At 47.8% G+C, this 13,020-nt stretch overlaps 1 protein-coding gene across 1 annotated transcript; it reads right to left on the reverse strand.

Annotated features, from left to right (window-relative positions):
• Positions 1–7,666: 7,666 nt before the first annotated feature.
• LOC121677180 (whey acidic protein-like) lies at positions 7,667–9,100 on the reverse strand. The gene is made up of 4 exons (XM_042055055.1): positions 9,013–9,100; positions 8,458–8,592; positions 7,982–8,143; positions 7,667–7,785 (listed from the first exon to the last, which is right to left on the reverse strand). The coding sequence occupies exons 1-4, from the start codon at positions 9,098–9,100 to the stop codon at positions 7,667–7,669; spliced, it is 504 nt and encodes a 167-aa protein (XP_041910989.1).
• Between the last annotated feature and the right edge of the window lie 3,920 nt (positions 9,101–13,020).

Below are 13,020 nucleotides of genomic sequence, written 5' to 3' on the forward strand. Positions count from 1 at the left end.
TCTGGAAATTGAATTCAGTCAGGTCAAGTACCTATACACACTAAGCTATCTTGCTGGCTCTAATTTTGTAAAAAACAAAACAAAACAAAACAAAAAACAAAGCAAAACAAACAACAACAAAAAACAAAACAACAACCACAAAAATAAAACAAAACAAAAAGCTTTTTAAAATTTTTGTCAGAGTGCATTGCTTCTTTTCTTTTTAGCTAAAATCAAGTGTAAACTCTGATTCTTGTTTCATAAAAGATTGCTGAATTACCCAGGAAAGATTCTTTTGCTTTAGCCTTCCCAATAGCTGGGATTGTAGGGCCATGGTAGCTTATCTTGGTTGTTTTTGTTTCAGAGTCACGTGATGAAAACAAAATTTAACTCAAATAGACCAGAGATATAAAGGTATGAAACTCTTAAGGGAAAAATTATCTTTGATTAGACAGTAGTTTCTTAGATAGGATTCTTCCTATGATTATGGGTTCCCTGTGAAGGTAGGTTCCTGGTGACTGTGGTGTCCCTTAAGTGTAGCTCACCATGAGTTCTACTAGTATACTTCTTTGTTAGTTCTGAGGAGGGTCTTCCCAGAGCAGGATAGGAGGAAGTGAACCATATCTTGGGGTTCAACCATCCCAGCCAGTCCAGTGGTGGAAGTTACCTCTGGCGGTTTAGTTACTTTTCTGTTGCTAGCCAAAACACCATGACTAAGGCAAGCATTTAATTTGGGGCATTTAGTTGAAGGTTTACTTGTAGTTTCAGAGTGAGTCCATGGTCATCATGGCAGAGAGCCTGGCAGCAGACAGGCAGGAGCAGTAGCTGAGAGCTCACATCTGTTCCACAAGCCAGAGACAGAGAGCCAGAGGCTACCTGGGAATGGTGGGGCTTTTAAAACCTCAAAGTCCTCACCAACCCCCATGACATACCTCCTCCATTAAGGTCACATACTCTAATTTTTCTCAAACAGTTCCTCCAACTGCGGACCAAGTATTCAAATATATGAGCCCATGAGGGCCACTCTCATTTGACACCACATCTGGTAAACCGGACTGGGTTCTGATCCATGAAGGCACAGGCTCAAGTCAGAGCGTGAACCTAAGAACAGTGTTGCTTCAGGAAAGGGCTGACAGTGGAGTCCCGTGTGTTCAGTGAAAGGTTGGAGCCTCTGTAGTCGGAGTACCTCCACTCAAGGCTCCTCAAGGGGGCCGTACCCTCACCTCATGCCCTTACCAAGTCACAGTTCCCTGGAGCCACAGGGACTGGCCAGGTGCCAGCAGAACCGATGCCAGCTTTGTGTATAGGAACGGGTTCATTTTTCTCTGCCAACTAAATAATTAAAAGACATGAAAGACATGTTAGTAAGAATCTTGGGGAATCCCACCCGAGCCATCATATGGCACCTGGAGAATCAAGGTTCCTTCTGCGGGTTCTTACTTATTAATAAAAGAATTTACGAACACACACAGACAGAATCTGAGGACAGTTATTAGAGTTCATAAAAGAAAACTCCAGGGCAAGTGAGCCATAAATCTTGAAGCTGCCTGGAAGAGAGGAGGGGAATGGAGAAGAGAGGGAACAAGAGCCATGCAGTTTGAGCTGGGCATTATGCAGGTAAGCCACCTGGTGGCAGGCATTCCAGTGGTGAGGAGCAAGAGCCATACAGCTTGAGATGCAGGTCATCCACCATGACAGGCAACCTTCTGGTGGAGAGTAGAGCTTTAAGAAAAGGTAGGGGCTCAGCCCAGTGCACTGATGTAGGTCTCTCTGCCTTTGCTTCCACCAGTTGCTGGATGAAGGCTCTATGGTGACATTTAAAATAGTCATCAATCTGACTACAGGGCAAGGCCAGTTCTGGTACCCTCTCCACTATTGCTTAGGGCCTTAGCTTAGGGCTTAGGTCCTTGTGAATTCCTGGGAATTTCTCTAGTGCTAGGTTTCCTGCTAGCCCCATAATGGCTCCCTCACCAAGGTATCTCTTTCCTTGCTCTCCGTCTCTGTCCTTCCCCCATTTCAACTATCAAGTTCTCCCTATTCCCCTTCTTCCCTTCTACTCCCCAGTTGCCCCCTTCTCCCCTCACTCCCATGCTCCCAATGTTCTCAGGAGATCATGTCTATTTCCTCTTCCCGGGGTATCTATACAAGTTTCTCTAAGGGTTCTCCTTGTCACTTAGCTTCTCCGGGATCATGGACTAAGGCTTGCTATCCTTTGCTTTACAACTAGTATCCACTTATGAGTGAGTACATACCATGCTCATCTTTCTGGGTCTGGGTTACCTCACTCAGGATGTTTTTTTTCTAGTTCCATTCATTTGCATGCAAATTTCAAAATGTCATTTCTTTCTGCTGAATAGTACTCCATTGTGTAAATGTACCACATTTTCTTTATCCATTCTTCGGTTGAGGGGTATCTAGGTTGTTTCCAGGTTCTGGCTATTACATAGTTGAACAAATATCCTTGTGGTATGATTGAGCATCCTTTGGGTATATTCCCAAGAGTGGTATTACTTGGTCTTGAGGTGGGTTGCTTCCTAATTTTCTGAGAAACTGCCATACTGATTTCCAGAATGGTTGTACAAGTTTGCATTCCCACCAGCAATGGAGGAGTGTTCCCCTTACTCTGCATCCTCTCCAGCATAAGCTATCATTGTTTTTGATCTTAGCCATTCTGACTGGTGTAAGATGGCATCTCAGAGTTGTTTTGATTTGCATTTCCCTGATGGCTAAGGATGTTGAACATTTCCTTATGTATCTTTCGGCCATTTGAGATTCTTCTGTTGAGAATTCTCTGTTTAGATCTGTACCCCATTTTTAAATTGGATTATTTGGTATTTTGATGTCTAATTTCTTGAGTTCTTTATATATTTTGGATATTAGTCCTCTGTCTGATGTGGGGTTAGTGAAGATCTTTCCCCATTCAGTAGGCCGCCTTTTTGTCTTATTGACTGTGTCCTTTGCTTTACAGAAGCTTCTCAGTTTCAGGAGGTTCCATTTATTTATTGTTGCTTTCAGTGTCTGTGCTACTGGTGTTATATTTAGGAAGTGGTTTCCTGTGCCCATGCATTGAAGGCTACTTCCCACTTTCTCTTCTGTCAAGTTCAGTGTGGTCAGATTTATACTGAAGTATTTAATCCATTTGGACTTGAGTTTTGTGCATGGATCTATTTGCATTCTTCTACACATTGACATCCAGTTATGCCAGCACCATTTGTTGAAGATGCCTTCTTTTTTTCACTAGGCTGAGCTCCCAAAGACCAATCAAAGGGTGGGAGGAGTGAGAATACAAGCAAAGAGGTCAAGACCATGATGGGGACACCCACTGAAACAGCTTACCTGAATTAATGGGAGCCCACCAACTCTGGCCTGACAGGAAATGAACCAGCATAGGACCAAACTAGGCCCTCTGAATGTGGGTAGCAGTTATATGGTTGGGGCAGACTGCGGGGCCACTGGCAGTGAGACCAGGATTTATCCCTACTGCTTGTACTGGCTTTTTGGAACTCATTCTCTTTGGAGGGATACCTTGCTCAGCCTAGTTATGGGTCCTAGTCCTTGGTCCTGCCTCAAAGCTGTGTGCTAGACTTTGTTGACTCCACATGGGAAGCCTTACCCTCTCTGAGGAGTGGATGGGATGTAGGATGGGGAGGAAGGGAGAGGGAACAGAAGGAGGAGAGGGAGTGGGAACTGGGATTGGTATATAAAATGAGAAAAGATAGTTTTTTTAAAAAAAGCTTTAATAACTTTTTATATTTGCTTGTATATAGTACTTCATAAAAAGTTTGAACAAAAACAAGAAACAGAAAGAAAGAAAGAAAGAAAGAAAGAAAGAAAGAAAGAAAGAAAAGGGAGGGGTATTTTGGCTCAGATTCTGAGGGTGCAGTCCATTATAGAGGAGAGGGTTGGCAGCAGGAGCCAGACACAACTAGTCATATTGTTACAGGTGTGGATCTATGTCTAGAGGAGCACCTGCTGATATTTCCAGCTTCCTGGGCCCCAGAACAAGGAATTGGACCAGAGACACTTAGATAGAAATAGAGACGTTTTATTGAGAAAAAGAAAAACAGCCCGGAGAGATGGCTCAGAGGTTAAGGGCACTTAGTGCCCTTGCAGAAGACTAGAATTTGGCTTCCAGCACTCACATGGCAGCTCACAACTGCCTGTAACTCCAGTTCCAAGGGAACTGCCCTCCTAGTGCATGTAAACTTATGTAAACAAACATAACAAATAATAAATAAATCTTAAGCAGGGTGTTGGTGGCACACGCCTTTAATCCTAGCACTCTGGGAGGCAGAGGCAGTTCAAGGCCAGCCTGGTCTACAGAGCTAGTTCCAGGACAGGCTCCAAAGCTACAGAGAAACCCTGTCTTGAAAAACCAAATAAATAAATAAATAAATAAATATTAAAAAAGAAGTATGTAAAATAAGTGTTAAAAGGTGAGAGAGAGAGAGAGAGAGAGAGAGAGAGAGAGAGAGAGAGAGAGAGACTTCTGAGAATGGAAGTGGGCTAAAGAGCTGGGGCAGACCCCATATTTAAAATGTGAGTTCCCTAATGGCTTGGCCTTTATAGGTCATTTGCATAAGTGCTTCCTTCTCCAAGACATCTCCCTAGCTTTGTCTCAAGCCTGCAGTTTTGTTATATGCTGTTCTGATGGGGAGGGATTTCCAATCTTTCTATTAACTGACTTCTCCCCACTCCCTCCCTCCCTCCCTCCCTCCCTCCATCCCTCCCTCCCTCTCTGTATGTGTGTGCACATACCTGTATATGCAAATGTGGGGCCATAAGAGAATGCTGAGTGTTGATCAGAGTCTTACTGAAACTGAAGCCTGCCCCTTTAGCTAGGCCTGCTGGCCAGCAAGTTCCCATATGCATGTGTCTCACCCTCGGTGCTGGAGTCACAGGCCATGTTACTGTGTAGCCATGCACAGCTTTTATGTGAGTGCCAGAGATTTGAACTCAGGTCCTTTTTACCTCCACAGGATGTGCTCTTACCCACTGAGCTGGCTCCCTAACACCTTGTGCTAATCATGGCCCCCTTTCTGCTGCCACTGTATTATTTCTACAGTCAGGAAGCAGAGAAACATGAATGCTGATGGTGAGCTGGCTTTTTTTGAGGGGAGTATAGATAGAAGTTTCTGTCCTACCCAGTCCCACAGCCATTCAGTCAAAAAGAAATATACAGAGGCTTATATTAATTATAAAGTGTTTGGCCTATTAGCTCAGGCTTATTATTAACTAGCTCTTACAACTTAAATTAATCCATATTCTAACTTATGTTTATGCATGTGACTTGATACCTTTTCTCAGTGTAGAATTCTCATCTTGCTTCCTCAGTGTCTGGGTAGTGACTGACTCTCTGCATTCTCATTCCCAGAATTCTCCTAGTCTGGTTGCCCCTTCCTGCCTGGCTACTGGCCAATCAGCATTTTATTAAACCAACACAAGTGACAAATCTTTATAGTGTGCAAGAGCATTATCCCACAGCAGGGGAGGATGGGAATAGAGATAGGGTTTCTCTGTGTAGTCCTGGCTTCCCTGGAGCTCATCATGTAGACCAGGTTGGTCTCAAATTCACAGAGATCCTCCTGCCTCTGCCTCCTGAGTGCTAGGATTAAAGGTGTGAGTCACCATGCCCCGTCTTAACTTTCTTCTTTATTCAGTATGGTAGTCCAGTCCCCAGAATGGCACCTCCCTGCCCCCTAATTCAGATGGGTCTTCTCTCTCTGTTAAAATTTTTAAGAAACATCTTAATAAGTGCACTCAGAGGTCTGTTTCTATGCTGATTCTAAATCTAGTCAAATTGACAATTAAAATTAATAACCACAACAGTTTTTGGGCTTAGTCACCTGCACAGCAGCTGAAAAGTCATTTAGTGGTGAGAACCAGAGAAAGGAGATTTGTTCAGTGCAGCCACACCGAGAAAAGGAACAAATAAAGAGACCCTCGGACTCTACAGGTCCACCTTTGAGGTCCTGAAGTGAAGTTTAGACTTCACAGAGGGCAAGAGGTATGTACAGCTGAGCAGCCCTGGTCAAGATGTGGTCCTGCTCATCACCGGCCCATCATCATCTGTGTTGCAGTTTATCCAAAGGCAAGGTAGTCTGGGAAGTTGTCAGCAATCTGCGCAAGTTTGTGTTGCTGCCATACAGATCATGATCAAAAACTGCTTGTGGGGAGGAAAGGGCTTATTTCGGTTTACAGTTTTAGTCCTTTTTGAAGGGAAGTCAGGGCAAGAATTCAAGGCAGGAATTGAAGCAGAGATCATGGAGAAATGGCCTTACTGGCTTGCTCATCTTAGGTGTTTAGCCTGTTTTTTATACACCCTAGAGCCACCGGGGATGGCATCACCCACAAAGAGCTGGGTCCCCCACATCAATTACTAACTAGGAACATGCCCCATTTCTGCAGGTCAATCTGAGGGGATCTCAAATGTGGTTCCCTCTTTGTATATGACCATGGCTTGGGTCTAGTTGACAACAAAACAAAGCAAAAGCATCTAATGAGTGCAAGAGGCAGGTTCCTCCTCTGACTGGACCAGAGCTTCAGTTCTTTTCCTCTTCCAGAGCAAGACTCCTGAAGAAATTCCAGTCTGGACATCCATTGTCTCAACAGCCAAAGGGAGGGATGCCACTGTCTCTTTTGAACATCTCTGCTTCTGCCAACACACTTCCAAAGGGACAGTGGAGTGACTGAGTCAGGAGTGTGGTGTCTGAAATTGGAACTGAACCCCTTACTCACGGAGTCTGATGTGAACCCAGGCTGACTGTGTCAGGAGTGGCATGAGCTAGGAGTTATGCTGCTTGTGTCTGAGTAGGGCACACGACGCTGGCTTGGAGCGGTGTCAGTGTGTGGCCAACCCTTTCCTGCACACTCAGTGACTATGCCTTGTTCATTGCACACTCAGTTACTATGGCTTGTTCATTGCATACTGCCGTCTAGCTTGAAGTCCCTTGCCCACTTAGCTTCTGCCTTGTCCCAGGGCTGGAATTGGCCACACTTTTGAAGGATTCAGATGCAGAAGACCTTTCTCATACCCCTGGCGCCAGGTGAGGAGGCCTTTCCTGGTTCTGAGATCCACTGTGGTACTACAGTCTTGATGGGGTTTGGCTGTGGCTCAGCAAACCCGACTCAGTATCCCACCCTCCCATGCATGCTCTTCACCATTGGGGAACACCTGCGGCTGCCTCACCACCCTGGAGAGCCTAGGGTAAGGCAGCCCTGGGTTTGCTTTGTCATTCCTTCAGGATCTCAGGACAGACAGACAGACAGACCGACAGAGACATAGAGCCAAGTGGATTTTTATTAGCAGCAGATAGAAGGCATTATATTCTCTCTGGGTCCAGGAGTGAAGGTTCTTGCTGAACAAGCCAGGACTGGTCACTCCTGGCAGACAGGGATCCCAGGGCAGGCTGCTCACTGAAAGATCGGCTGCTCTGTAGGAGAAATGGGTGGGGATGAAGAGGGGGGAGTTACCTCTGCTTCTAACCTAGTCATACCCATCATTCCAGGGACCTGAAGGGAAGGCACCTTTGCTGGCTTTGCAGGTGAGCATGTACAATTCTTTATATCACCAAATAGGCAGGTGGGTGAGACACCCTCATCTACAAGAGGGATGCCCAGGTCACAGGTAGACATGGACAGTTGGATTTGAGCCGATGTCTTGCTCATGTTCTTAACTTTGAACACTTCACTGTTCCCTCAGGTCAAGTGCGAAAGGTCCAGTCTGGATCATAAACTCACCAGGACCAGCTTTGAGTGGCAGAGCTGTCTGCTTTTCCAGGCCCTGCTCATTGACACTCATTCCTACTGTGAGTAGCAATATCAAGTACCCATAAGCCCAAACATGTTGTGTGTGGTTTGGCCAAGACATTCTCCTCCTACTCTGGGACCTAGTCCTGGGGCTGTTTTCACGTTGCGTCTGTTCTTGGGCCTGATGGAAGGCAAGGTGATAGCAGAGGAGGCCTAGGGAGAAATGGGGCTCCAGGGCCCCAAGGCTGCATACCTGCTTGTGGGCTCTTACACTGCATGGCACAGCCATATTTGCAGCATTTCTTGTTGCCAGTACAATCACTGTCCCTGGAACATGAATCTTTCAGCAGACATGGGCCAGTGGGGATCAGGTTGACTGGATTCCAGGGGCAGTGGCCAGCCTTTGGAGCATCAACTGGGGAGAGATGGTCACTCTCTTACCACCCAAAGCCCTTTCATGCCCCAGCTTTTCTGAATCCACCTTACTGACCCCCTGACTAGACCCCATTCTGTGACCCCATGCTGAGGTCCTTCCCCTGGTATTAGGCAGCACCCTTGGTAGCCCAGAGATCTCAGGACCCAGGTTGGCCAGGAGGTTGCAGGGAGGCTCTGGCAGGTGAGTGGGTCTCACAGAGCTGGTGCGTGGGTGCAAAGGCCTGCGTGTCCTCTTCAGGCAGACTCTTGACCCTGCTGGCCCCTCCCCACTACCAGAACTGGACAGATCCTTACTGTCGACAGGAGTCTTGCAGATGGCATTGCAGGAACTGCGACAACACAAGGCATTCTGGGCACACTCTGCTTTGGTACGACAGTTGATACACTCTGGGTTCTCACTGGCGCGGGCTTCAGGGCACATGACCTGGACTGCACAAGATGGGAAGAAAAATGAGGGTCTAGCTGTCACCCTCACTTCTAGGGCCTCTCAGAGGAGGCGTGAAGATGTGGATAGAAACTATAAGAAGCTCTGAGAGCCTTAAAGGTCAAAGATCTGCCAGAATTGTGGCCGGGGTGATAGAAGCGTGAGAAGGCCGCTGTGACCATTAAGAAGCATGTCACAGGCTCATGGTCACAGGCAGAACATTGAGGACCTGACTAGAAGTGACCAGGGTGCGAGGGCGACTCCCATCAACCCATCTCAGGGCCCTGATTTCCTGCCAGCATGGATTCTCCCCCAGGGGAGCCCTTGTTCTTCGCCTCTTCATTACCCTGGGCAGAGAGGGCTGAGATCAGCCCGGGGGACACTCCAAACCGCTTCCAGCAGTAAGGTGAATAGCTGGGGCCTACCTGAGTCAAAGACTTGTTCCCGTGGATTCTGAGCGAGGGCCACTTCCAGGGCCAGCAGGCCAAGAACGAGGCTGATGAAGCAGCGCATGATGACAATGGCAGGCAGGTGACTGATAGCAGCCTGAGTGCCTGGGGTGCATTTAAAGGACCCACAGGAGGAAGACTTGGGGGGTGGGGGTGGAGGGGCAGGCTGGCATAGCCGTAGAGGGACTAAGACACTTCCTTCTTGGATCCACAGACAGAACAGGACAAGGTTGCCAGGAGCAGGTGTCACAATGAAGGCCACAGTTTTTAAAAAGTTCTTTGTAAGGGTGATCATTTTTTTTCCATTTAAAAGGTATTACATGTTTATTATGAAAATGAAGAAAATCAAGGAGCAGAGAAGGAAGATATAGGATCTGTAACAAATGTGAAAGTGCCACTTTGAATGGTTGGGTTGGCACCCTTCACGGACAAAGGACATTCTGAGCTCCAGATTCATACAGAGTCACACAGGAAACAAGACAGGCGGTGCTGAGCAAGCCTCGGGGGTTGGGTTATCTCAGGGTGACTTAGTCTTCTCCTGGTGCTTTTCTGGAGTTTTCTAAAATTTTCTGTCAGAATGAGGAGACGCTTGCTCCATGCAGAGTGGAGAGCATGACATCAAGAAGGAGCTGCCTGTGCAGGGTGCATTGGAAGGCCGATTCCCGGAAGGGCCCATACTGTGCCAAGTGTGTCATGGGCCAGGATGGGATGTCCTGCTGGGCACTGTGCCCCTGTTGCTTTTGGGACATTTCCTTGATTCTCCCGCAGGGACGTGTAATGACCCAGAGCGACTGTGTGACTGTGTGCTTACTGGCTGTCACTGCCAGCCCATGGTGCGGGCCATACTCCTTTGTTGGGCCAGAGTCTGTCACTGGTGCCCCGTGGCCTCTCAGCTTTGAACTCAAGGTCTAAGACTGTAACCACAACCTCTCACTCCAGGCCATTGCTACCAACCCCAAAGGAAAGCTTGTGCCTACTAATGGCCTCGCACTAGTCCCTTGAGCCCTCAGCCTTAGCAGCCATCACTCCGCTGTTTCTGCATTTTTCTGTTCTGGCCACGTTACATACATGGGACCCGAAAGGATGCAGCCTGTCAAATGTGACTTTTATTACTGAGCATGCTTTTGAGGTTTGTTGGCCTTGTGACAGGTGCCAGTGCCCCAGGCCTGTGTATGGGCCAGTGTTCCACAGTGGGCGCACACACACGTTGTCATCCCATCGCTCCACCGTCATCCTCACAATTAGGCCACTGTCAGACCACTGCCACGCTTGCATTATTCAAGCCTAAGTCAAGCCTCTCACGGCTCTGCTTCTATTCCTGTTCCCACTTCCGCCTCTGCTGGCACAGAATGAGGGCCACCAGGAAAGAACTGGCCAGGGTTTCTTGGCTGCTTGAGTTTCCCAGAAGGCCTTGTGCCTTGGGAGTTAGAGCTCTGTTCTCTCTGTATCTCCCTGGGGCTCTGCACACGTGGAGCCAGGCCTGGTGCACTCTGCCCTAGGCACGCTGGCTGTTATTCCTGCCTGTGCACCACTGTCCTGCTTACTTACAGACACAGGCTCAAAGGGAGGAGCACTGAGAATCTCAAGATGATGACTGCAATTCTAGACACGGGTGACTGCAAGGGTTTGCTGGTACGAAGCCAGTAGGCCCCCAGGTCCCCTCTCTCAGCTCTCTCTTGATGGCTCCCATAGGCCTCAGAGCCCCTCCTCTGCTCCCACCTTCCTTCCCAGGCTCAAGTCTGATGGTGAGATTCTGCTGCTACCCCATGCCTCTCCAGGTAGTTCAGCCCCTCCTGGTTCATGCCTGGGTCCTTGTCCTCTTGGAACTCTTGTGTGAACCCTTTCTTCTCACTCCTCACTGGCCTGTGAACCCCTCTGGATATGTATCCTGTGTGCAATGAGTGACTGTGACCTGAGTCTTCACTTGAGGGGTCTCCATGATCCACACTCCCTGGTGGAGCCCTGGTCTCCTCCCACCCAGTACAGCAGCGAAGGAATTCCAGCTTCAGAGAGAACAGGGAGTTGGTAGCCTGATGCAGCCCACCCTGTGGCCTGCAAAGGCCAGGGGTTCCTCAGCCCCACGATCCTGCTTCAATTGACGTGTGTTGTGAGTGTACACAAGTGTGTGCAGGTGAGTGTGCCTGTGTGTGCTTGAGTGTGTGTATGTGTGAGTGTGTGTATGTGTATGTGTGTGAGTGTGTGTATGTGTGAGTGTGTGTATGTGTGTGAGTGTGGGTATTTGAGTGTGGGTTTGGGTGTGCAGGTCTCTCCAGGTCCTCTCATCCTCCTTCAGAGCTACAGACACATCAGGAGGAAATTTGGGCCACTCAGAAGGGAAGTGGCCTTGCCTCTGGCCTTGGACTCCAGCCCTTATTCCTGGAGGATTGTTCCTTATCCTTTTTAGTGATAATCAAGACATGCTCAGACATGGATATATGGTTCAGTTTGTTTTTTAAAAAATAAGCCGGGCGGTGGTGGTGCACGCCTTTAATCCCAGCACTCGGGAGGCAGAGGCAGGTGGATCTCTGAGTTCGAGGCCAGCCTGGTCTACAAGAGCTAGTTCCAGGACAGGCTCTAGAAACTACAGGGAAACACTGTCTCGAAAAACCAAAAAAAAAAAAAATAATAAAATTAAAATTAAAAATAAAAGTCTCCTCTCATATATTGCATCCCAACCACAGTTTTCCCTCCCCTCTCTCTCTCCAGTCTCTCACCCACATCTCCCCTCTCCCCCAGATCACCCGCCCTCTGTTCCCCTCAGAAGAGAGCAGACTTTCCAGAGACATTAATCAAACATAATATGCTACTATAAGACCAGGCACATACAATCAAATCAAGGCTAGATGAGGCAACCCAGTAGGAAGAAAAGGGTTCCATAAGTGGACAAAAGAGTCAGTGACCACTTCAACTCCCACTATTAGGGATCCTATAAGAATACCAAGCTACCTAGATCAGAACCCTACAGGTTTCCTGATCTCTGCGAGCCTAAGAGTTCAGGTCAGTTGATTCTGTGGACTGTGTTTTCAGGACTGGTGTTCCTGAGCCCTCTGGTTCCTCAGCTCCTTCCTCCTCCTCCTTTACAAGTCTGCCTAATGTGTGGCTGTGGACTCTGCATCAGCTCCCATCAGTTGCTGGATGAAGTCTCTGTTCTCTTCGATGAGGATTCTGCTAGGCTCCAGTCACAGAACACTCTGCAGGCAGGACACACTGTACATCGAAGGTTTTGTGACTGGGCTGGTGTCCCAACCCCCCACTCAAGGCCTTGCCTGGTTACAGAAGATGGCCAGCTCAGGCTCCGTGCCCCCTAATATTAGGAGTTTTGCTAGGGTTCGTCTTGTAGATTCCACGGAGTTTCCTTCGCATTAGGTTTCCTCCTTGACCCTGAAATGCCTCCATCCCCAAATCGTCACTTTTCCCAGTATATACTCTCTCCCATCCAACTTAATCCCTTCTGTTCCTGATCCAACCTGCCCCTAGTCCACCCATGAGATCTCTTTCCCCTTCCCAGGGCGATCCTTGTGTCCCCCTTAAGCCCCCCCCCCCTTGTTCCTTAGCCTCTCTGGGTCTGTGGATGTAGCATGATCATCTTTTACTTTACAGCTAATAACCACTTATAAGCGATTACATACCGTGTTTGTCTTTCTGGGTCTGGGTTACCTCACAGAGAATGATTCTTTTCAAGTTCCACCCATATGCTTGTAAATTTAATGATGCCATTGTTTTTAGCAGCTGAGTAATACTCCATTGTGTAAATGTACCACGTTCTCTTTATCCATTCTTCGGTTGAGGGACTTCTAGGTTGTTTCCAGTTATGGGCTATTATGAATAAAGCTGCTATGAACATAGTTGAGCAAGAGTTCTTGTGGTAGGATGGAACATCCTTTGGGTATATGCCTAGGAGTTGTGTAGCTGGACCTTGAGGTAGAGTGACTCCCAATTTTCTGAGAAGCTGTCATGTTGATTTCCAAAGTGGCTGTATATGTT

Source organism: Arvicola amphibius, chromosome 1 (assembly GCF_903992535.2).
Source record: "Arvicola amphibius chromosome 1, mArvAmp1.2, whole genome shotgun sequence".
NCBI lineage: Eukaryota > Metazoa > Chordata > Mammalia > Rodentia > Cricetidae > Arvicola > Arvicola amphibius.

Coding starts and splice junctions, on each gene's coding strand:
- LOC121677180 (XM_042055055.1), bottom strand. CDS start 9,100: ATGCGCTGCTTCATCAGCCTCGTTCTTGGCCTGCTGGCCCTGGAAGTG. Junction 8,144..8,457: donor CTGCAAGACTCCTGTCGACA/GTAAGGATCTGT, acceptor ATCTCTCCCCAG/TTGATGCTCCAAAGGCTGGC. Junction 7,786..7,981: donor GTGTAAGAGCCCACAAGCAG/GTATGCAGCCTT, acceptor TGCTACTCACAG/TAGGAATGAGTGTCAATGAG.